Below are 25,992 nucleotides of genomic sequence, written 5' to 3'. Positions count from 1 at the left end.
TTGTAATTATTTCCTATCCTTCTACACAACTCAGGAAGGAAAAAGCAGTGTTGTCTTTTAAAAAAAGAGACACGGTTGGTTTGGAACATGCACTTGGGAGAGCCACTCTACTTCATAGCTGTACTTCACCTTAGTCTTGGTTACAGCATATGTAGATGAGACCTTTGCTTCTATGGGCCAGCTAGTTTTAGTGCAGGGTAACTGCATGCAGAACCAAGCCACAGCCAGTCTTCAAGCTTCTCAGTAAGGGGAGATGCAGTGGGACAAAAGGCACAGCTCACCAGTGCTGATGAAGCTATTTAGGGCTAGAACAGAGCAGCAGCAATGGCAAGCTCCCTGCGGGTTGAGTGCTATCAAAATCCATCTTGTCTTGTAGGTCACAAGCTATGGCCCACTCTGAGGAGTGCTATGACACAGAGGAGAGGAAAAAAAGAAATCCTTGAGTCTCATGGATTTAATAGTGTAACACTATAGTAAGATGGAGGAGAGAAACAACACTAAGGATGAGTTTTCCTTTATAATTCAGCAATAGCAAATGCAATCTCAAGCCAGGTATTAATGTCCTTCATAGCTTAAGTATTCAAACCAGCTCCTTCAACCTAGACTTGTCATCTCAATCACAAGACTCAGGCCTTGATTTCATTTTTATTTTGAAAGCAAGTTGGGAAAGTTTACAAAACCTGACCAAGAAAAAAATTACGAAAATATTTAACTGGATTCATCTTTGGTTACTTCTTATTGCAGTTCCAATGAACCATACACCATTTCTAGAGTTCCAAAAAGTCAAAAGGTCAATCAACATAAAAACAAGACGTGCTTTCTTTACATAGTCATAAATATCTGCAATATTAGAAAAGTCGTGTTGCAAAGATTCTTTTTCTGGCAGTGTTAACTTACTATTATACACAGGCTACAAACTTCTTCCTAAGCCTTTAATTACAAGTTGAGCTATTTACAGACTGCAAAATATTAAGACGTAAAACTCCTTCATAAATACGAAAATAGATCATCTCGCAAAGGTCTTTATACTTAATCAAATATCTGGCTGCCCCTCCTCCCAAAAACAAAAAAAAAAGGTTATTTGTTTTGCATAGAAATGTAGTGACATGCAATATAAACAATAGCATTAAGTGCAAACAGGAATTATTCAAGTCTCTTTAGTTGTACTGGCAAAAAATACCAATGTTCTGTTACACATAATACATCAATACCTCTCCGACAAGTCTACTACAGCCCCTTGTCTGCACTGCTTTAGAGGGGCAGCAATTCACATGCATTTTCTTAGTTGCATTCGATCAACCTGCAACCACCACAAAAATAGCTTATAACAGACGTTTAAATGAATTCAACATAGAAAGATTTAAAGTGAATTAAAAACATCTTTGATCTCTTCAGGGAACCTAGCAATGTGTAGAAAGTGTTTTAAAAGAGCAAGAACTGCTCCCATAAGGAAGTCAGAAATCATGATAAAATCCAATCACAATAAAACTTTGTTACATCACTATAAAACAAGCAGTTTGCTGACCACGTTTATATTCATGTTCAGCAGTAGCTGTCAGAAAATGGCCCCCTGTAGAAAAGCACCCTCAGGCAGAAAACTTACAAGTAGTTACTAGGTGCAACCTAGATTCAGCTTTATACCACCCAAGGGTGAGATGTAGTGAGTGCCAACTGCATCCGGACCCTTGGAAACACTGGGGTTTAGCAAGCACTTTGCTAGTTCTAAATAGCCTTTTACTCCAGTTTCATACACAAGCCTCTTTCCCCATGCAGACCAAGAATCCAGGAAAGGCCTGAGCTGCTATCCTGTGGTGTTTCTGACAGCCACCTCAGTACAAAGAGCTAGAGAAGTTGATAGATGTGCCCTGTACATGTCAGCTGGCTGTACTTAGAGTGAACACTTAAGAAAATAAAGTGTTAGCCATGCTGCTTTGTAAGAGACCTGTTCAGGGCCCAGAAACATTTTAAGAGACTCTGGTGTAAGAAAAGAGATGAGGTCACTGTGATGGGTGCCATAGAGGTACCCCAAGGCTGACTGCATAGGCTTTGCAGTCAGTGTCAGAGAGGGCAACATGCTTCATGATGAGGTGTCAGTGCTGACAACCAGGGCAAATACAAGCCACAGAGCAGCCGGAGTGTGTGTGTGCTCTCCAATGAGGCCGCAGGCAGTTGGAACGTGCTGGACAGCTTCCTCGCAGCCTGGTAATCCAGAAGTAAACTATTCCTTATTATTGCTTGTTTGTCTGAAGTCACACACCTAAAATGCATTTTGTGACAACAGAAGCTGGTGCTGATGGTCTCCTTCCTGAAAGATTACAACTGTATAAAAGATAGAGGGGAAAAAGAAAAACTAAAATAAAAAGCAGGCACCATGCAGGCTGCTAGCTGGCAATTTGAGTTCTGCTGACCCTATCCTCAAAGGAAGTTACATGCACACAGTGCCAGCCATACAAGCTGTTCTGCACTCTGCAGACACCAGCCCTGCAGACAGGATACACAAGATAGAGTACTCTACAGATGAGCACCTTCAAGAGGCAGGGAGGTGTGGGCCAAAAGGGGTGATGATGGAAAGCACAGGCATTTTCTTCTTCACACTGCTCACAGCTGCCTAATCTGGCATGGACTGTGCTGAGTAACTCTGCAACACTGGTTCTCATTTAATTCTTCGCAGCTGCTGCCAAGGGATAACTGCTGCTCAGGTTAACACATACTTCACAAGAGGAAATCATAACTCAGAATAGTTACTTGCACCTCTGAAAGATAAGCAACTCAGCCAATAAAGAACTAAGGCTTTCTCCATCTTCAAGATAGGAAGAGTAGGTAGAGTCTTGCTTCCATCAGAGGCTAGCTGACATTTTCCATCCTTACAAGTGAGCAGGAAGAGAGTGTAACAGGCTACCTGGGTGAAATTATGGGCTCCACTGCATGACCGTCTGCTCAGCAGGCGTGCAATGCATACCTCAGTTAGGAATGATAATAATAGAGGTTAAAAAAATAATAATTTACAAATCCCATCTTGTTAGGACAATGATAGTATAAAAGGGCAGGATGCTGCACAAACAATATCACAGACCAAGCTTTCTCATACATCGCGTCTCAGAGCTGGTATCGCTTATGCTGGTTCCAGCAAGCAGCATTAAAGCTTGTGCTGCTGCTTCTTTCACATGTACCTGCTGGTGGAGAGAAGAAGAAAAAAATTAGAAAAGAAAAAGATCACCCTATTCAGTGTCAGGAGAAGCCAATGAAGACAACAGCTTCTTTCTGCAGGATTAAAAAAGGTTCAGTTGGGACAAGCTAATTTTCTTCAGTCTGACAATTCAAAACTCTCCTGTGAGCTTACTGTCTATCCTCTCCAAGAGCACTTGTGTAGCTGTTAACACTGCTGGCTTCCTGTGAGCAGGGGATTCCTGTCCTCTTTCAAGAAGTCTGGTTTTAAATAAGGAGCCTTCATTACTGCAGTGATAGTTATCAATGAGTTGGGATGTCATACCAGAGAAGGAGGTGAATGCACCCCTTCCCGCTTAGTGGTAGAAGTCAACTGTGATGCAGATACTCTATTTAACTATTCTGCAGAAACAGAGCATGATGTCCATTCAGCTCTTCAGTGGCAAGAGCCCACACCCAAAAGCTCTTTACAACTGCTACTTTCAGGGACAGTTTCCCCAGAAGGCCAGAAATGACAATGCCTGGAACATGGCTCTCCTCTTGTGCCCTGGGCAAATCTTCCTCCACATTTGGGTTGAGGCACGTGAAGAGCTGTACAAGGAGGACAGCGGTGCTCACCACATCCTGCCTCCCTGCACTGACATATACACATCACTACCAAATCCCAAGGGAAAATGAAATGCCAGGGAACAGATTCTTCTTATCGATCACAAAGTACTTATGTGACTCAGCCTGCAGACTGCAACCAGCATGAGGGGTTTTGGGTTTGCTGCTTTTGAAAGAAGAGCTTGTTTAACACTGCAACAGCATTCACAGCATCTCTGGGACCAGAGAGCATCCTTATCTGCTCAGCATAGGTCTTAAGGATATCTGTGCCTGTTTCTAAAACAGAGGCTCCAACTCACATGCACTGCTGCAGAATGTTAATGCAAAGTATGCAGTGGCAGATATCTGCTCTAAGAGCAGCTGGTCAGTCAGAGGAAGAGGGAAAAACTTCTACCCAATATGGAGCTTAAGGCCTTGAAATGCTCCATATGCTGGAATTCAGGTAAAACTGTTTACATGGTGCCTGCTCTGGCTGCTATCTCTTGGAAGGACTGTGGGTCCCACATGGCCATTCTGGCTGGAGTAGTTCTCCCTCCTAATGCAAATCAAGGAAGAGAATAAGCACGATTTGAAATAAAGTTAAAATAATCAGTCTCTCCAGACACTATCTGCAGCTATCTGTTTGACAGCCAGTTTCTACCATCTGCTGAGTCTCTTGCAAATGTGAAGCCCAGCACTACAGAAAAACAAAGGTTTAAGTGACTGGGAACAACTGCTCCCTCAAGGACACGTTCAGTTTGAGCCCTCTCTTCATATATCACAAGCTGACTGTGTGCTGCCACTTGCTGAGATGTTGGAGGACGTCTGAGACAATGGGGCAGGACTGTCCCCATCTTGCTCCCTGAAGGGCCATGCCTCTCTCTTCAGTTCAGTAGGACTAACACTGAAGAGAGGCTTTGTAGTCTCTAGCAGAGTATTTTTCAGCAGGTCATCTTCAACCTCCATCTCTTCAGAAGGGACACAACCTGCAAACACTTGTGAGGAGCCACGTCCCTCAGAGTTCACTGAATTCTCAATTGGGAGCTTTTTGTAAGGTAGCGGCTCAGGCTGGGCCAGCACTAATGGCTGATTACATGCTGGATCTCCACATGTGTTCTCAACAGGGCAAAACCCATTTTCCTCCTGGGCCACTGGCCCATCTGAACAGTCCATATCCTCGTCTTGTCCTGGTACAGGAAGAAATCCTGACCTGTGAGGCTTGGCTTGAAAGGGGGGAATCTCTGACACGCCGTATTTACTGCTGCTGAGGAGTTTTTGCCGAACCTCTGCACCCAGCTGGATTGGGTCACACCTGCTGACGGTTGAAGACAGTCCCCCAAACAGTCCATATTCCTTGTGTGGCAGTTCAGGAGAGAGCGGAAGTGATCTGCATCTCCTCCCAGGAAGAAGGGAGGTTTCTTGCCAGTCTGTGCTATAGGCCTGCCGGAACTGGGACTGGCTGGCTTTCAAGCTCCCACCTGCCTCTGGAGAATGTAAGTCAAACACAAGGGAAATCACCGACTTGCTTGGCATGTCAAAGAACTTGATCTTCCCCCCTTTGAGGTCCTCCCGGGCACTGAAGGGATTCACTTTCCGGCCTAACCCTTTGTTAGGCGTATAGTAGGGGTCCTGCACATTGATCTTCCTGGAAGGTTTGCGGGAGAAGATATCAGACTGGCTGCGTGACAACCAGATATTCCGACGTGGACGGGGCGACTTCGGTGGGATCTTATCATCCAAGGAACTCAAACGTTTTACTCCTGATCCTTTCTCAATTGACCCTGAGTAGAAGAAGAGAAATACTCTTAGCTTAAAGGAGCTATATACCTGCATGTCTGCTTCCTCACAGAGCCTTCATGACAGCTGTAAAGAAGAAGCTGCATTTCTGATATTCCAAAGCATCTTCCATAAGCACGTCTGCTCATTCTTTACAAACACAGGCACATTCTCTCCTCCTCAATGTATTACTGGTTTCAAACATGGCGATTTGCCCTGTCCATAGCTTTTAAATGCAAGGCAGTCAAAACTGCATTTAAATATTCTCTCCTCCTTAGTCATGCATCAAGCTAATTAAAAGTAATTTTGAAGACTTGAGGAAATGTAAATTCATTTAATGCCATCTTGTTTACCTTGGCTGAAAACTGGACTGCTTCTTTTCATTTTATGATCAAATCTGCTACCCACATTATGGGGAATACTAACTTGGCAAGACATAACCGTCTTCAGAAAATACAGAGAAAAGGAAACTGTACACAAGTTTGGTAGGAATGAGGAAGGCTTTCCCTCTTCTATCCAAACCCTGTACTTCAGGGCCCCTTCAAACCCCCTCGCTGCCAGTACACTGACACAGCACAGACGGCACAGGGTGGTCATGGAGAAGAAAAACTTGCATGTTTCTAGATTTACCATCCCAGATTCCAGCAGAGGTTGCCCAAGATCTGTCAATGATACTGACCATGAAATAGAACAAATACAAAACACGGTTGCCAAAGGAACTGGGACTTTTTCACCCTGATGGGAAAAATCTGAGACTAAAATAAATGATGTGTCACTAAAATAGGATTGAAAAACTGTAATTGTTTAGGACAAGATGCTAACTCCTTGGGTTCTTGAAACATGCATCTGCCACTGGCTCTCCAAGTGTCTCTTAAAGAGCTGTGCTAGAGCAATAACAAGCTGATAGAAAGAAGTGATATATCCTTTTGATTACCATTTCCAGAATAAGCACATACAGACTTTCACTTTTCCCTTTAAATACTGCCACAGTTTAGACTGTATTCACTCCACCTAGGAAAGACTATGTAAATCAAAGCACAGCATGTAACAGTTCTTCAAGATGATGCACATTTAACATGCATTACAAAGGGAGAATGCCAGGAAAAGAAAAAGAAAAAAAAAAAAACCCAAGCCAAAAACCCCAACAACAACAAGAAAAATATTTCCTTTTGAACCCACACCTTTTTAAGATGCTTTCCAGGTGTGGGAGAATTAGTACATGTATGCACTCCATGTAGTCTGAAATACAGAACTTATCCTCAATCTATAACCATATTACAGATAGACAGCTATGTATAGATATATTGCATATTTATACATACACAATATGAGAAACTATTTTTATCGTACTCTAAATTTGCAGTGCCAGAAGTCTACTAACATAAAAGATGCCCAAGTCAGAACATGCGCCTGCCTCCAAGAACTGCTTGCAGTTTGCTCCCAGCACCAGGTGGCACTAGGCAGCTTCAGAGAAAACCCTTCACGGCCAGAATTCCCAAGCAGATCTGGGATTCATCTTTTCCCCAGTCTAGGTACTTTATAATACCTTTGCCTCTTCTCTGCTTTTCCTCCTGAAGTTAAGAAGCATCTAAGAATTACATGCAACATACACCAAAGAAATTATGTATATGCACTAAGTATGGCAGGGGCAAAGCAAAAATTGATGAATTTTCATGTACTATTACCAACTTACAAAACCATTCCCAAATGAATTCTAAACTTCCCCTCTAGAGCTTGTGGGCAGAATCTTTTGAGGCACTTTAAGAAACAGCTGTTTGTTTTACCTAAAAGACACTCTGCAGCGCAAAGAATATAGCACTGTTCCAGAATAATTTTCAGGCTTTGAGTAAAATCATCCACAAGCTGTAAATAATGCCATATATAGCCGAAATCCCAGTTTTCAAATATGAACCAGTGTTCACAGCCTGCAGTAATGTTTGTACAATACAGACACTTACCTTTGGGTTTTCTTTCACTGTTGTCAAGGTTCAAAAACTTTCTCTCTCTCTCCGTGTCCTCATTTCTCAGGCGGTTTAAAATACCCTCCAGTGTTTTGACAATATCAGAGAATGAAGGACGCAACTTTGGATCCATCTGTGAATGCACACAAATCAAGAGAGTTCATGTGGGTTTGTCCAAGCTCTTCTTACTTACACAGGGGACAGACAGAGGGATAATCTGAAGGAAGTGAGGAAATTCAAGACTGTTTTAAGAAGTGTATTGTCACTGCAAAAGAAATAAATAAAGCAGGGGGAAAGTAGTATTCTATCCTAGTTTAAACTCTGTCATTTTGTGATCAAGTTGTAAACACTCCATGAAGAAGATGCATTTTAAACTGAAAAGGTGAAAAGCTGTTAGATTCAGGGCTTGTAAGGGGGTTTTGTTTGTTTGTTTGAAAAAGCTTTCATAGTTCAAGGATTTCTTTCTGGACTCCCAAATTATCAGTCAGAGATTATATATCAACATTATATCAAAAGGATTAAAGTTTGTGATTCTTCCATCATCTCCTTGTGGCTTTAATTAAAACCTACCTAAATAGCATTGCTGATTTTGAAGTTTAAAACGTTGCATCTTTCCATCTGTTAATGAACCTTTACTGGGTGTACTGGTCTGTCTTGTGGGGAGCAAGATTGCTTTATATCATTTCAGAAAGTAATACAATAGCAAAAAATCCATCTTTGCCAAAGTAAAATACCCCACCCCACCCCCCCCCAGCATCAATATGCATTCCATTTGTATTTATCAGTATTCATTTATTTATTCAGCCTAGTAGGAATGGATCTCTAAACTAATCCAACCCTAAAATTATACTAGAAGACAAGCAGCTCAATGTAAGTAGTAACTTAGAAGGTAGTCCTTCATTTTGAACACTGACCCTGTATATATGTTACAGGTTTAACTACTGTAGGTAGCAATTTGTAATTCAGCAGCTGAAAGCTAACGTCATTACACTATTAAAAAAGATTCTGCATGAGCTGATTCCTGTTTCCAGCCCTCCAAAAGCTTTTTCAGAGCAAACAAGCCCAGACAGATCTCACCTCGGGTACAAAGGGAACAGTGGTGCTTTGTACACAGCAAACCCTAAAGACCTCCCTGATACTGCTTTGCAAGTCCTACATGGATCAGAAAGATGGATCTTTCTGAAGACAAGTGGTATGATCAGCAATGCCAGAACACCTTCTAGCAACACAGGCTAAAGGGCTAAGAATTCATATACACAGTAATAAAAAACAAACCATACTTGAAAAGCTCAGGACCATCAAAAAAGTTGTTCAATGCAGCAGCTGGAATTTCCTGGCATAAAAAACCCCATCTTTTTCTGCTTTCCTTATTTCACTGAAAGAGTAGGGCAGGGGCAACATGAAAGCACACACACTGTACTCTGGCAAATTTACTAATTTGGGAAGCTTAGGGAGCTGTTGCAAGCTATGGAAGTAAGAAGACTTCTCTGGCTCTTTTGTCTAGGTAAGATCCAGGACAAGAGAAGCAATGGAGAAGGAACTTAAAGCAACATTTGCCTCTTACATCCCTGAGCAGTCCAGATTCTGCTCAAATGGAACAGAAGTTTTTCCCTCAAGGCAGCAGCTGCCCACAGCTCAGCTTATGCTGCTTTTTGCAGGATATTACATTATCAAGTTTATGCGTGTTCACACGAGTAAGCTTACAGTTGACTGGCAGCCTTAAGTTTTAGACTTCCCTGCATGCACCCAAATACTTTATAACAGTAAACTGAAGAAATTTTAATCCAGTACTTGTACATGTCAGTTTTTACTGGTTTTCTTAGGCCACCCCTTTGTACATTAGTTCAGCTAATCAGCTGAGCTATACCGTTTACACTTTGTTGTCCTAAATAATAAAAAGCAATATAAACACCCATGTCTAAAAGCAAATTATGACACAGATCACCTATTACTGAAGCACAATTAGGCAGGTATAAGAAAGCCTTATCAGTTCACTACCTTTTTCTTCCTACTAGGTAAGCGGTGAGTGAGTTATAGCATGCCCCACACTGAAATCAGCATATTAATGGCTTGATCACAAGACAGTAATTTCCACTTTCAGTTCAGGGAAAGGATGTTTATTATACAGGAGCAGCAGTTGACAGTAATCAGTCAGAGAAAAAAATGTTTTTTCTGAACACACCAAATTCTTACATGAGAATATAAGATCAGTCACTTGCCTTTCTTCATAAATAGATTTACTCTGAATTTCACCTGTGCTGAAAATCTGCTTTGAATCATGTACCATGTGTATGGATGCAGTACGATTTCAGGACTCTGCAGGTGGGAGCTGAGATTTCCAAAGTCAAATCCTACTTCTAGCCAAACCCTTTAGTGCTTACGTAGTCAAAACACTTCATAAACATGAGTCACATGTACCACTGTCCCGGTGAAGCAAGCTGCACTGCACTAAGGTGAAATCGGAGGAGTGAGGAAGGTGAAATCAGAGGAGTGAAGTAGTTTGTCCAGAGTAGGTTCCACAAATATTCTTAGAATTAAATTATGCTATCTTGTGTCAAGAGTGGCAGGCACCCCCACCTGCTCACATCCTTACCTTTATACCATTCCTCTGAGCATGTGCATTTGTACTAATACAAAGTAAAGAGCGAGCTCAGGACAAAAGTAAGCATCAAGAGCATGGAGAGATGAGACTTTTCTTACAAACACTTGCACACAGTGCAGGTATTGGCTCCAGTGTGGCCTCACTGCGGAGCCCTGGTCATAGTTTTGTTCAGTAAAATTTTTAGAAGTTGCCTCGAGTTGTGCAAACTGGACATTCCCACCCTCAGCTGAATCTGGTGGAAGCTCAGGTTCCCTTACTTCATAGAAACTGGTTTACTATACAAAGGCATTAACAACCTCTGTTACGTGATAATACATAAGAGATCTACCTCCTTGGAATTTTCACAGGAGGAGCCATGAAGGTGTGCACTATATCATAATTTTACTTGAATAATGGGCAGAATATTTACTCCATACAGCACATTGCCTATAGCCTTCCTGATATTCAGTCATTTGGGTCCAAGTTTGCTTTTTCGGAACACTTTCCAAAAAGGCATCATATAGACTTTAAAAGTAATTTAGTGCCTGGACTTGATTCTGGAGAGGGCTTTTTTTGCAAGGGCATGTAGGGATAGGACAAAGGGGAATGAATGGCTTTAAACTGAAAGAGGGTAGATTTAGATTAGATACTGGGAAGACTTTGATCCCTGTGATGCACTGGCTCCTGCTGCCCAGAGTGGCTGTGGCTGCCCCATCCCTGACAGTGCTCAAGACCAGGGTGGACAGGGCTTGGAGAAACCCGGTCTAGTGGAAGGTGTCCCTGCCTAGAGCAGGGGGGTTGGAATGAGATGATCTTTAAGGTCCCTTCCAACTCAACCTTCTGTGTGTCTGTGTGTGTGTGTGTCTGTGTGTGTGTGTGTGTGTGTGTGTCTGTGTGCCTGTGTGTGTGATTTGTCTCCTCTGTTTGTGAGAACAACTCAGAATTCTTTCTTCATGGCTCAATAGGTCTGTTCACAATAACAAATGGATTTTTGTGAGCCCAAGGGCCAGCCAGTGTCAATAACACACAACTGGTTATGATCAGCTTGAGCAGCCTGCAAGAAGCTGTTCAGTGTGCCAGACCTGTTTGTTTGGCACGACAGAACACAGAATTGCAAAACCACAAGACAGACCTTTTTTGCAAGGAAAGGGTTATAAAAACTGAAGGAGACTTTCTGGGTTATCACTATGTATGCTGCTTTTATAGGTAGGCTCTTCAAGTTTCTTTTCTAAATGCTTTAAGCTCTATCTTCAAAAACCAGAGGGATTTAGAGAACTGCAGTTTTGGCCTCTCCCCTTCCAGGAAGATACTCACGTTACAGCAGTTGAAGGCCAGCTGGAGGAAGTCAGGAGGACAGTCTCCCACCATGTGCTGGAAGGCATCATAATCTAATCCAAAATTCTGTATAAACCAGAACATAGCATAGAGGTATAAATAAGGTCTGCTATCTGGCCCAAAGCATCTTCTTTTCAGTGGGTCGTATATAGAGTGTTATCAGGAATAACCACAAACACCATCTCTCAGCAGCCATATATAGAGTATTTTGAGAAAACTTCATGCACAATCCAAACTGCAGCATTCCCAAAGGGGATTACATTATACAAGGTATCTGCTAGAGAATGAGCTGACTTCAAAGCCCATTCTTCTTCCTGGACTCAACTCGAATCCATTGCAGTTGAAATACTGCTTCCAGATCCATACTGGCAACATTTGACATTATGATGTTTCACCCTGCTGACTTTCACCATGTAAATTAAAAGCCTGCTATAAAACCAGAGGCTTTGCTATGATTAAAATTTATCAATTAAGATAGTTAATTTTTCAGTGGATGTTAGACTGGTAATACAAATTATCCAGTTCCTTAAATGCACGATAAAATCTGAAGGGCAGGGAAACAAAAGGATCTGTTATTTACTGCAGTTTAAGACCTAAGCAATTTTGCATTTTCAGAACCAGAGGGGGATAGACAATTTGGAAGACCCCCCCATACAGGGCCAAAAGCTGCCCTGCAGATGGGACTCAACTAAAAGTGAAGTAAGAAATATCTCATCTGATTTGTCGATTCTAGCTCAGATCCATGGTGCTTAGCAGTCTATGCAAAAATAAGGGTGAGCTTATTTTAGCTGCTGCTAGCACAGCTCCTGCCCCTTTCACAAGGAGGGGCTGCTTAGTGCATGCAGTGTGCCAGAAGTGCTCTGCTCCAAAACTGGCAAGAAGTCTACATGAGCTATCACTCTACAAAAGGAAGAGTTTGCTCTGCAGTGCTCTCAGTGTTCTGCCAGTTAGGGACAGAAAGGATTTCCCATGAGGACTGCAGCTGGACGAAGTCTCTGTGAGAGTGTCTTCACTGAAGCTTCTTACAATAACAGCACAGAAGAACAAAAGCCTTTTATAGGCTATTTTTAATGTAACACCTATTCATCGTATCTTCGGCAGCAGTGCCAGAAGTTTTAAAGGCCAGCCATTATCATGGCATACTTACCACCTCCCACTGATGTTATAAACGTAACCACTTACCTCTGTGCGAGGAAGATAGTCTGGATCTGCCTGTATTCTTGCTATAATCTCACACAGAATTATACCATAGGAGAACACGTCCGCCTGAGAGAGGAAAAAATATAGGCACATGGTTCAGCTCTGAATACTCAGCATTCTTATCTGCCACTGCATTTCTCTTTATCCCAAATGGTTATCATGAAACAACTAAACCAACACCACAGCCTTACAACACCAAGTAACTGCATTATAGTGAACATTTTCCATGCAAAGAAACACATGCTCATAGTAAAGCATTCTTGTTGCACAAACAGCAATAACTGTTATATCTCTTACAAGAAATTAAAAGAAAAAGGAAAAACCCCACCAAACCATAAATAATCCTTTGCATAAAGAACAGTGCAGTCGCATTTCATGTCTTACAGATGGGAGTAATTAAAAACATAGCAAAACCATGACATGCCTCTTTATCACTGTGGTTAGAAAGATGGGTTTGGAATACACAGGATCACAGCTTATCCAGAATATTAATGCTGGTTTTAAGAAAAACTTCTCACAGTTCAGTACCTCTGACAAAACAGTGTCTTCCCCAAAGCTTGAGATATCTAGTAACACTGCACACCAGCATCAATTTCCATTGAAATTTCCATGACGCTTAGTAATCCCTTATCTGACTACCCTTGGAGCTGCACAGTTCCTCAGATTTCCATCCACCTGATTTATCATGTAATAAAATTCAAGAAAACATGGAATACAAGTCTACAGAGGAGAAGCAGACATCCCTCATCCCTTATGTATTAGGCAGGCTTGTATCATCTTTTATGCTGATGAGGTGTGAGACCCACTTCCTCTTTAGTCCTCCACACCCTAGGGTTAGTGACGAATGTGGCACCATGGATTTGGGTGCTACATTATTAATTTAGGTCAACTGGAACTGTTAAAAAAGCTTTGAAATGCTAATTATTACATTCATTACTAATTTAGCCACTGCTTTCCTGCAAATTAAAAGTACCACCAATTAAACAGATTGAGTACTAGTTATAAAAAGGTACAGGATGTGGGCTTTCACACAGATAAGCTGTGAGAAAATCCTGTGTAAAGAAGAGCTTGATTGAAAACGCTATTTCTAAAATCCAGTGTGATCTGATCCTCCTCTGAAAGAACCATTTCCCAATGCCACAAATAGGAAAATTTAGAAATACCTTTGGAGAACATTTTTAAAGGTATCTTACCTTGAGAAAGGTTGATTAATTTTTATTTATTTTTTAATTAATATAATTACAAACGTTTCCACACAGACCTTTTACTTCTACCCAGATTTCACTAATGTATGGTCAGGGAAGCAACCTCACTGTATCTCTCATTAAGACTTGTTGTGTCAGGTCAACAAGCCATTACCATATATTTCTACATGTGGGGTGTTTCAGAATAGAAGTAGCGTAACAGTGAATGATGCTAAAGGTAACTCTATTTCCATATAAGCATCCACACCATGAATTTAAAATAGCTATTCAACTACACTCTTAGTCTGAATGGCCTCAATACAGAAATGTCACAAATTAAAATAATTTTAGTAGTATGGAAACTTTACATCTTGTATACGGCTACTGAAGAGAAACATCTGACAACTGAAGTGCATTTATATCATGTACCTACCTTTTCATTGTAAGGTTCATCTCTGAGAACTTCTGGTGCCATCCAGAAAGGTGAACCCACCACTGGTAACTTCTCACTATATAAATATGGGATAGATGGGGAGAAAGGGAGGAGACAGAGAACCACCATTAATTAAATGCTCAGGTATGCTACTAACTTTCACATAATTCCAAGTATCTGAGAAGCTTTCACTAGAGGGAATTCAGTACAAGTGGGCTCTACAACATACTGTACACTGGTTTCCTACTGGAGTCATGCAATAGCAGAAGGAATATGTGAAAGAAAAAGAAAGCTTCAGTCCGTTGCTCATATTTCATTTTCAGTTTCTAACAACTTTAAAAAAACAAATTATTTTAAGGTCATGGCTGTTCAATAGCTTGGTTTCCAAACACCTGGCAGAGATGGCTCCTTCATTTGTACATAGAAAGGTTTGTGGAAACCAGTTTCAGGCTAGATATCAAGTTCTTCATTTATGCAGCAAGCCATGCAGGTATACATCCCTACGTGTATACCAATAAGCAGCTCTGAAAGTATTCAGCACAGCCTGCTTGCAAACTGTATTTTTTATAAGAAGATTGACCAGATGAATCCTTTAACAGGGAAGAAGTAGAAGGAATCAGAATAGAGCAGATTTGAAAAATTTGCAGTATTTCTGTATGGCTTAATACTATAGCCTTAAAAAAGGCCTCCAGCTTGCCACCCAGCTGACCCTGAAGTTAAAAACCACACGAAAGGCTTCTGAAGGCCTCAAAATAGCACAGCTTGCTAGCCAGCAAACTGGAAACAACAAACTGCATTTGAAAACAGAGGTAAGACTGACATCAAACCAAAGTGGTGGCTAACAACAATTCTATTACGTCATTTGTTTTAGTCTCAAGCTCCCTTAACTCTAGTTAGTACTGTACTCTTGGTTTTCAGGGCACCTCAAAACTGGTTACACACCTTAAGGTACCTGGGGTGCCTTCCTGATTTTCTGATGGATTTGTACAAATACAACTGAAGCTGTCAGCACTTTAAAGGGAAGAGATTCCACACGAGTATACAAGGTACACACTGGCTGTACTTAGCGGTAGTTTGGAAATTAAGATGTCTACTTTGTTAAGCTTTTAGATCAGTATTTCATCAACGTTAACGCAAGCCCTCAGACCTCCCAAGACACAGCTTGATGATATGTGCAGTTTAAAAACAGTGCAAAACTGAGATTGACTTTTATTGTTTTCTTTGCAGTCAAAAGAGCTAGAAGGCTTTTCATTTTAAACAGAAGCACACACTGGGGAAAATCTGACAGCATATTTCACAGCCAGAATACCCTGAAATACACAAGTCAATATACAGAGAGAATAGTGAAATCCTTGTCCTTGATCTCCCTAATGGAGGGATGACAAAAGGACTATTTCCAATTGTGACAATAGCTTGTGACAGTCACCTGTGCATTCCTCACATGAGTAAGATTATAATTTCATCCTAGGGAGAGCAAAATGGTGAGCTGCTGTTGGACAGTAATTTTAATATCTCTGTTATAAACCTAGATCTTAACAACTAACCCAGAGGTTAAAGAGAATAATATTGCAATGGCACTGAATATTGTTTATGAAAATGGAAGAAGCCAATTAAAGTAGTTTGGAATGAACATTTATTACAAAATCGTCACAATCCAATAATGGCCTCAGGAATCCAGCTTATCATTGCCGACCTGCAATCACACTGCCACTCTCACTGCATTTATCTCACTGTTCACGTACCTGTGATCAGGAATTTTCTCTGCTAAACCAAAGTCTCCCACTATTGCTGAGTATCCATTCTCATCATGTTTTATTAAGCAGTTCTGTGGAAAAAAAAACCCAGAAGAGTTATTGTCTGGGCATGAAACCCATATACCACTTGTTTTATTTATTTTAATCTGGGACAAACCTGCAAGGTATTGTTTGGAAGACATTCATCTATGAGAAGCTTTTGTCTGAAAGCAACCACCCTTTTCCCCTACCCTCCCCCCTGCACAATCACATGTCTGTCAAACTTAAGATGCTGCAAACAGCATTACACTTGGTTAATAATCCACTTAAAAACTTGCTGAGAAAGCAGGCAGCCACAGGCAGCACGTACCCAGTTAGGTTCTAGCAAAAGTTAAGATGATTTAGCTCTCTTACTGCTCAAATATGCAATACATGCAGTTTACTATGACACCTTCAATTTTCTCTTTACAATTTGCCTTCACCTGACCAGAATACAAGATCAGAGCAGGCTCTAAATGCCTTTGTATATTTTTCTACATTAGCTACTGAAAAGGAACTCACTGTTTTGCAGTAGATTTTCAACAGAAAAATACATGTGACAACATTATACGTGCATTTGAAGTCTCAAAATCCTTTATTCTATGGTACATCATAAAACATGATTTAGGGGAAAAGTCTAGTAGGGAAAAGCTGCCTATCTTTTCCATTCGGATGTGCCCTCCAGTGTCAGGAAGGAGAGCAATTTAAGGACACACATATAATTCTGTTCTGGCAGCATCACATCACACACAGAGTATTATCCACTTATTTTTGTTACTTATTTTAAACTCTGAGAAATATGCTTTGACCATTCCAGTACTGCATTTTTTCCCTTCTAGCCAAGTTAACAGTGAACTGACTTCCCCAAGTTCTTTTTCTGTCCTGCAATAGGTGCAGCAGGACAGAGAATTCATTCCCTTACCACATGCTTCGCTCTGTATCCTTCTGCAGGCAGTACAATAGCAGTGACAGGCAGCAAAACCACTGCTGACTCCTACAGAGTGGTACCCTGCATTAATTAGCTAAACAGCAGGAAACACTTTCTAGCTTTATTGTGCTTGGATACACAAAAGCCCCTCACTGACCCCAAAGCATTAGCTTGTCTGCATAATGCAGCTACCAAGAAAAGAGAGTCCCTTGTCTAAAAGATCAAGTTCAGGTCATCACTGTTTACATTATTCAGAGATGATTGTGGCTCAGGCCATGAAGTGAGTTTTCTTCCTGCCAATTAAAAGGTTAAGCAAGCCATTCCTGCCATCATGTATAGAAAATGCATGCCAGCCTCTTGAAACACATGCCAGGCTCCTCAGAAGCAAAGTTTTATTTGTTTATCATGACTCAAGTATAGTAAGTACAGTTAGTTTGGGGATTCATAAGCATGTACCAAGTTAAATCAACTGGGCTTGCCCAAAGAGCAGCAAAGCTTCTCAGTTACGGGCTTTGTTGTCTTGTATCAAAGAGCACATTCATTCAGCTTGCCTCTGTTTAAACATTTTGTTGCTGTAAGTGGACTTAAAACTGAGAAGGATAAAACTTTTCTGAAAAAATCTTACTCAAATGATTCAGATGAGTGGAATTTCACTGCGTACCACACAGAAACAAGTCCATGACCACACCAGAGGTTTTGCAGTGTACAAGAATGCTGATACTATTTTATGCAGCAAATTACCTGGTTGTTTTCTGCCATAGATTTCTCTTGAGTTAAAGATGATTTGTAATTCACCATTTTTTAAAGTAAACCTCTATGATTCATAAAAGAGCTAGCTTTATAATCTAGATTTCCCTCTTGTGTTAGCTTTAACTATGTACATTTTGTTCATTTTGAGCAGCAAGACTGCAGTAGTTCATTCTACCTTCTGGGGTTTGTGGATTAGGCTTATTTGCCAACAACCCCTGGTGTCCAAATTTCAGGGGAACATTTAAATCCAGGCTAAGAACCATTTTCAACAAAATATTTCTACTGACCTTGAGATCTGCAATAATTTAATGGTCTGCTTTGACATCAAAAAGAAGCTTAAATACAACATCATCCTGACAGCAAATTTTTCTTCACCTTCTTACCATTATACAATCACATCCCATTAGAGAGCAATACATCACTAATTGAAGATGAACAATGTCACCCCCTACCAAGCCCCAGGCAGTCTCAGCTCTCAGGTACAGCACTGAACTATCATACAAGTAGCTTATTCCTGGATAAATCATAAATTAAACCAATAGCACATCCCATCTAGCTACCAAGTAATGCTACCTGACAGATCTGAGCTCCTTTTCGGATAAGCAGGAGCTGCCTGCAGCAAAGCTAGGCTCCCTTTCAGTTGTAGGCTATTCAAGAAACCAAACAGAGTAGACACCCCACCACTGTGGGGTCCAGAGGTGGTGCAGGGCACACCATGACAAGGAAATAGGGGAAACATTGGACAACATTTCTGCTATAAAGTACTGATCAATTGTTCTGCCATGGGGGGCTGCACAATGTTAAATAACATGAAGAAGGAAGCTAAACTATTCTCTCTCATTAGTGGAAGCTTATCTTTTGTCTGTGCATGAAGAAGTGCTGAGTGTGAATTAAAGTCATTAGGATGTATACAAGAGTGACTTTTTTATTCACACTTAAAACAGCCATAGGCAGGTGACATGCACCAGTCAAAAAAATGCCCGTATCACTACATATACTCACTGTAGTAAAGCTGAACTGGTTTGGGTTGGAAGGGACCTTAAAGTTCATTCAACCCCCCTGCCATGGGCAGGGACACCTTCCACTAGAGCAGGCTGCTCCAAGCTCCGTCCAACCTGGCCTTGAACACTGCCAGGGATGGGGCAGCCACAGCTTGTCTAGGCAACCTGTGCCAGTGCCTCACCACCCTCACAGTAAAGAATTTCTTCCTTATATCTAATCTAATTTTCCCTTTGTCAGTTTAAAGCCATTGCCCCTTGTCCTATCACTACTTGCTCTTACAAGTTTTATTTAATTCAACTAAGCACCAGTTTCCTGGAACCCAGAAAGGATGGAGGCCCATTCCTATCAAAATCTGTAGTAAACCTCTTCTATGGATACTAGTGTGGCCAGATGGCACCTTTGAAGCCTGCATTGCTCATTCAGAACAAAGTTTTGCAGATACCTATGCTTCATTCTGTGCTGAGATTCTCCAATTCCTAAGCTCCAAACTGTACTGACAAGATAAATCAGGATGAAAAAGGGACAAAGCTTCATTAGTGACTAAAAGTAAAAAAGAGCTTTTAAATTGAAGGTAAAGGTGTGTATATCTTAGTAGGAAAAGTACAATAGAGCATACGGCACTGTTTCTTCTGCCAAAGCAATACTTCCCAGTTTCTACCAAAAAAAAAAAAAAAGAAAATATATCAATTTGGTACGAAGAAGTTTCATTGATGGATTTTGGCACAGAGACACAAGAATTCAAACTCCTACCTGGTGCAAAGAGCCTCTCGAGAACTACCTATGAGATGAAATGCCAAGCAGCTTTACAGCATGGGCTTTAGGAAAATGCTTTCGACTTACTATTGCACTATTTGTATAAGCTGCAAGGCAATAAAACATGACAACCTTCCCAAACTTTCTCTTTGGACCTCCACAGACAGGGACATTCATTCTTTTGGCAGCTCCCACAGTCAAAGAGTATTTGAATTCGGTTGGGTTCTCAACAATTTCCACCCCCACCCTACCCCCCGGAATGGGGACCCATCAGTCCTTCCTGAGGCAGTCTCTTAATAGAAGCAAGGAGCTTTGTACATGAGCTCTAAAGAGTTAACAGAGCTGTTTATGCAGAGACAGATGTGAAAGAACATAAAGCCCCCTTTGTGTGTTACAGGAGCTTAACATCTGCTTTGCACAGCATAATCCTACTAAGACAAATGCAATATTCTACTTTCCCTTTTACATAAACAAAAATGAAAATAGACTCAAGAGTTTTTGGAGTTAAAAATAAGTTGCTTAGATGAAGAAACCCCATTGTTTTATTTTACAATATGACACCCAGTCTAAAATCCTCAGAGATTTTATTGCACTCCAGAAAATATAGGAATGCTACTGTCATTTGCAACCCTCTGATGAGTGTTGCTGAATTAAAATACTTAAAGGCCAATTGAGTTGTATCAGCTGGTTTTAAAGTGCTATCCCCTAGGAGAAACACTATTGACAATTAAATGTATACAACAGGAAGTTTACAATACTAGATACACTTTTGAAATGAAAACCGTTTTAAGGGACAGGCTCCATTTGGGTCCCTAAGTACCAGTAAAAGTTTCGTATTGTGACAATCATTAGAAATAACCATCTGTAACAGCTACTTTTTTTCAGCACAAGCCCACCCCTGCAGTGCAAAATATCCAGACGAGAGCTTACTCTAGCACAAAGGGGACCTTACAACCACAGCAGCAAGTCTGAGACTCATCAGACAAGGGTTCTGTTCACTGCTTGGGTTTATTTTGTTCTATTTTGTATTAAACAAGCAAACAGCATACTAGGTAAGTAGTCAGGGTAGGTCACTTTCAAGCCCAAAGGCAGTGAATTTGTGTTACATCAGTTAATCCACATTAATTGCTTACATGCATGATACTGTCCCCTAGTAACTGAGACTACTCCTCTCTCAATGAAAAGAGGGGTGAGACAATACACATTTACCGTGAAGTGAAAGCAGATGTTGGCAGGAATACATTCATGAATGCATGTGTGTGTATATATATGCCAAATATATATATATGCCCAAAGATTAGAATTTCTTCATAGATTTTTATCATCAATGGAGCTCTCAGTGTTCCCTAAAACTGTTAACAACCTAACTATTCATCACAAGACCTTGCTTTCAGTTGTACATGGTTCTGCAAAACTAAAAGGCATCTGTTTGGGGGTTTGTCTATTTGTTTTTAATCAATAGCTTTGCTAGCGGGTTTTGAGGGAATGGGGTATTCAGTTAAGACAACTCAGCTCTCTGGAGACCAAACTCAGAGTATGTGTTGCAAGCAAATTTTGAAATAATGAAAATAAAAAGGCCAACCCCCCCCCCCCATATTAGCCTATAGTGTCATACCAGCTTTGGCATGTTCTCAACTTAAAACATGATTAAACTTCTGTATAAGATGAAACTTTTGCCACCTCTGCAAAAAGCAGACTGAGACAGGACATATGCTGTGTGAGGAATTTGAAAAGTGAGTAAGGTGACCAGACAGAGCAGGAGTCCAAGCCAGGGGCTGGCAGGGGCCAAGACCAGGGTCTTGAGGTAGGTTCATGAGGTAAGGGGAAAAAAAACCCAAAGAGTATTACAAGGATGTAAAAACTACAGGCATAGCAAACAGGTGGTGGTGGTAAAACAGAGCTAACCTGGAGCAGCAGAACAAAGAGAAAGCTAGAAATGACTAAACATATTAGAAAACAGAATGCAGAAAGGCAGGTTGTATAAAGCTCCAAGCAAGAGCAATAGGAAGAGGGTAACTGCAGTCAGCCAGTCCAGGAGACTGAACAGTAAGTTTGGGGGTAGGAGGAACTGGGAGCAAAGAAAAGCCTTAGAACAAGGATGAGAAGCCTGAGCAGAGGCTGGCATTGAATGCTAGCAGAAAGGATCAGATAGTCACAGAGTGGATATGATCAGACTCCTAGATGTTTGCTTCTCACTGCCAAGGCATCTCTCCTGTTCCTCTCCTTACTCCTGCTCCATAGCAAAAGCACATGATGATTATTAGTAGTAATTAAAAGTAGCAATAAAAAATAATTAAAAACACCTCCTGTAGTAGTTACTGTATTAACTAAAGCAGCAGACACCTCTGACATGAATCTCAAGCTTCTAACTCTGCAAATGAAGTACATAATGATATTCATTTTTTCCAGAATCACTTTTAATTGGTGGGAAGTTGCGCACAACATACACTACATCAAAAAAGAAATACCGCATAAAAGGTGGTATACAAAACCTCCTGTAAGAGCTTTCATTCTTCCCCTTATGCATACATATTAAAGTCCTTAATTACATGATCACACAGATAGTTTTTCACCTGGCTGCTATGCCTTTTAGTGCACACATTCACACTGACAATGAATTGGGGGTGTACATAAAACCCTTGGACCACTATTGTCAGGACTCCAGCCACTCTTACCACAGAAACAGAAGGGTGACAGAAAGGCTGGGAAGAGATTAAGAAGAAAGCCTGGGCTGGAAATTAAGGTCTTCTGTCTTGTGGTTTAGGTTATTGCAGTGTTGCCCCAGGATCTGGATTTTGGCCTTCCTCAGCATCACAGGAGGATTCTGTGACAAGGAAGTCAGTAACAAAATCTTCCCGAGACTGTTGCAAATCTTGTGCTTTCTCTGCCTCCAGGGGTCAAACTTGACTATTGTATAAATGCTGTAATGCTTCCAACTGCCTCTGAGGTCAGTAAGCATATTGCCTTGAACTTAAAACATGTGTAAAACATGAAATACTCCAAACAAAGTCTTAAAACACATACCAAATATTCACCAGTATTCTTCTTTTAATCTGTTCTGATAAGGCTGAGTTTATTCATCTCCCTTATTTCAGAGATAATGTAAGAATAAATCAACTGATACTACGAGAGTCACTAGTGTAAGCTGCCAAGGAAATCAACACTGCTTCTAGAGCAGGGTTTGAATGCAATGCAAATACAGTGTAAATAAGGTGTTGAAGGACCTCGCCATGTAGTAGTAAGATACTTGCTTTGAGGGGTGAAGTACAAAAGGATTTTGCTCTATTCTTTTTGCAAGGACACTTTTCCCCTGTGCTTTCTCAAACACTAACAACAGGCAGAAAGTTGCAAAACAAGTCAGATTAAGAAAAGCTTTATCACAATCCACAGGCTACTGCTGAAACACTTCAAACACTTCACATTATGATTTCTGTTTTAATGACTGCATCTTCTGTGACTAAGGCTTTTGGAGTTAAAATTCATAACCAGATCTCCTTGAGACTCACTGAAAGATGAAGAAAATACTCATGATTCCAGGATGCAAATCCTCCTTGCGAACATTACAACAAGCCCCAAATAAAAAAAAATATTCACAAGGCTTGCAGTGATATGGATAGAGAACAGGGAATGAGCCAATGAGGCTGGTTGTCACAACCCATCTATGGCTTAATTGCTGTGTAAACCTCTTTATAACAAGTCAAAAGTGAGGACACATTTATTGGCTTACAAAACATACAAGTCACCCTGCGCACACACCTACTATCAGCAGACTGGAAACAGCCAATCTGACCGCTCTTCCTTCTGACAGATTCAAGTTAGGCTTTGCTCTTGATCACAGCAGATCAGCCTCATCAGCTACAGCAGTCTAAGGATGGAGCTGCTCACAACATGGGTAAGTCCTGGCTGTCTGGGCAGCACACTCTCTTCTAGCAAGCACTGCCTCTCCTTTTGACAGAAGGGCAGCAGGAAGGGCACCAGTGGGATGGCAGGGCCGACATCCCCTCTGGGCTGCTACATCGACTATAATGACCTACATTTACTCTTCTCTGCCCTTATCACATGTAGCTTTCCGCAGTATCAGTGCTGGTTTGCTACTCTTCACACAGTGCAATTAGGAGGAGAGATCACCCTACTGTATACTAATTGTCAAAACCATTAAGATCTTTCACTCTTAGATTCGCAGTGGATAGGAATCTTTCCTCCTTTAAGATTTCCTACATCCAGTACATAGACACATATAATGTTACTGTCAGAGCAAAACAACTCTGCTGCCATAACTGACAGAATAAACTTCATGTATTCATGCCACTTGCTCCAGAAGCTGCAGGAATTAGATATTATCAGAAACAGCAAAAAGGCAGAAGTACAGGTCTAAATGAATCCCAAATAATTTTTATAGTAAATTTCATATTAAAGAGATAATTTGCAGTGGGTTATTGTGATAAATGTAATAGTTAAAGAATGGAGACATTCCTGCACATAAAGTCTCAGTTTCATTCTGTTTGTAGTTCATTCAGGGCCAACAAGTTTCCTAGAAAAATACCTCACTCTCTCACCCTGCAAACTCAGTGTCTGCTCTGATGTTTGCAGACTAAATCCTTGTCTTCACCTTCATTTGATTAATAAAGCCATCACATCGATTACTGAAGTTTACCAAAGAGAGAAGGACAATATAACACAGTTCAATCCAGATCACAAGTTCTCTCCCAAGGAAGGAGCTCATCACATCTTCCTTCAGCTTTCTCACACAATTCATTCCACCACCAGTACAAACCTGGTTAAACACAAGCCATCTTCTCAGGCAGTAGCCAAAAGCCACAGTCAAGAGTTGAAAAGATTTGGTGGCAGATTTTTGCTATGATTATTATCTTAATCTTCTTGCTTTGGAACAAAGCAAACTTACCCAGCCAGCAGGGGACACATTTACCCAAAAGAAGAGCCATTTGCCCAACAGATTTAAAGTCTATTTTCTCAGTATAATAATATACTAATAAAATTCACAAGTCCCCAGGTGTTTAAGGACAGGCTTTTTCATCTACTTCCCTTCCCAAACACAACAAGCAAGTGCATGCATCACCTGAAAAGATTTAAAAAATAAAACAAAAAAACAAACCAACCCTAAAAATCCCAAAGAAACTGAAAAATACAGCCCGAGAAGCTGGAAAATGCAGACTATAGCTGATGACCTAAACTTTTATCCCAACAGCTTCCAATGTATCCCACGCAGATACTATACCTCTAGTGCTAAGAACCATGCAAACATAACATAGCCATTACTAAATTCTTCGGGTTTGCTTTGTTGTTTTAAATAATCCTTATTACTTCCTGTGGCCACTGATGAGTTTGCTACTGCAGTGAAACCAGGCACTCCTCCAGCGGGTGCGTTTCTAAACAGCTGACATTCAACAATAGAAGATATTGAAGCATTGGTAGGGCAGCTCCGGCGAATTACAAATTATTTATGTAGAGCTTTGAATAAAGGCATTCACAGAGGCCTCAGGAAATTGATTTTCATATGACTAGCCACCACAGCACGTGTTACAATAAACGCTGCAGGCAGAGCTCTCCTTAGTTACTTTGGTTCCCTGCAGTAACTCTACTTCCTCACTCTATGCTAAAATACATTCTGAGCTGTAAAAAGAAGGGGAAAAGCAAGTTACCTTTTCAGTTATTTTTACGCATCTCTTATCTGCACGCTGCAAGGTGACTGAAATGGAGCTTTCTAAGTGTATCATGTCAAAGTGACATGACTTCAAGTCTGGACATTTTTCATAAATGTGATATTTTTCCTTGAGTAATTCAGTATTTCTCACTCAAAAAGGAAACCCAAGGAAATATTTTATGACTTCACTGAAATACTTCTTTGACCTACCAGTTGTGGTATTTTTCCCCTTGGCTAAATGCACATTCTTCATCTGTTTAACACTGCAGTGAGGTAGCTTTAAAATCCCCTAAAACTGGATGGAGGTTTAGTAGTCACATTTGCAAAAGCATGGTGCTGTGGTTTTGTTTTTAAAAGCTGTTTCTAATCTTAAAAAACAGTTCCTTTTAGGCTAAGATAACATTCTGCTAGATGCTATTGACTGAAGTGGCATTATGAAGTTCTCCCAAGAACAGTTTTAGAGTACTTTCACACTACAAGGCCCCAGTGAGCTTAAGCTAGCTCATTAGCTCCAGACAACAGGACAGACAGGACAGCAAAGCCCTCAGCTCAGGATGCAACAGATGGCAAGACCCAGTGTGAATACTGGGGCAATTTGTTCACGGGAGCTTAGTGCTCCTCTGTCAATATTCTAGCTGAGCTTGAATGAGCTACTTTAGCCAACTAAATTCAGACAAATTGTCACCAAAGCAGTGCAAAAAAAAAAAAAAAATCTATGTCCATTAAAAACTCTGCCATTGAAACACTCTGAAGGAAATTTTGAACTTTCAAAATTTCAGGTAAATGGTGTTGATCTTACTGACTTAAAAAAAGAAGGAAATTTAAACCAGGATTGTGGGCAACACAATGCTGAATCAGTAAATGAAAGGTCCCTCTTCCTACAGAAGATGATTTGTGAAATTTAT

The 25,992-nt window shown here is 40.8% G+C and overlaps 1 protein-coding gene across 1 annotated transcript in view; it reads right to left on the bottom strand.

Moving 5' to 3' along the window:
• Nucleotides 1-626: 626 nt before the first annotated feature.
• The window catches only part of TESK2 (testis associated actin remodelling kinase 2), an 86,156-nt gene continuing 60,790 nt past the window's right edge, over nt 627-25,992 (bottom strand). The window contains exons 6-11 of the mRNA XM_065673486.1: nt 15,963-16,045; nt 14,221-14,296; nt 12,586-12,669; nt 11,383-11,469; nt 7,485-7,620; nt 627-5,531 (exon numbers count right to left, since the gene is read on the bottom strand). Coding sequence (XP_065529558.1) covers nt 4,522-5,531; nt 7,485-7,620; nt 11,383-11,469; nt 12,586-12,669; nt 14,221-14,296; nt 15,963-16,045 — 1,476 coding nt within the window. The 3' untranslated portion in view covers nt 627-4,521. The remainder of the gene's footprint in view (nt 5,532-7,484; nt 7,621-11,382; nt 11,470-12,585; nt 12,670-14,220; nt 14,297-15,962; nt 16,046-25,992) is intronic.

The sequence above is a fragment of the Lathamus discolor genome, chromosome 3 (genome assembly GCF_037157495.1).
Source record: "Lathamus discolor isolate bLatDis1 chromosome 3, bLatDis1.hap1, whole genome shotgun sequence".
Taxonomy (NCBI): Eukaryota; Metazoa; Chordata; class Aves; order Psittaciformes; family Psittacidae; genus Lathamus; species Lathamus discolor.
This window is presented reverse-complemented; position numbering and strand designations above follow the sequence as displayed.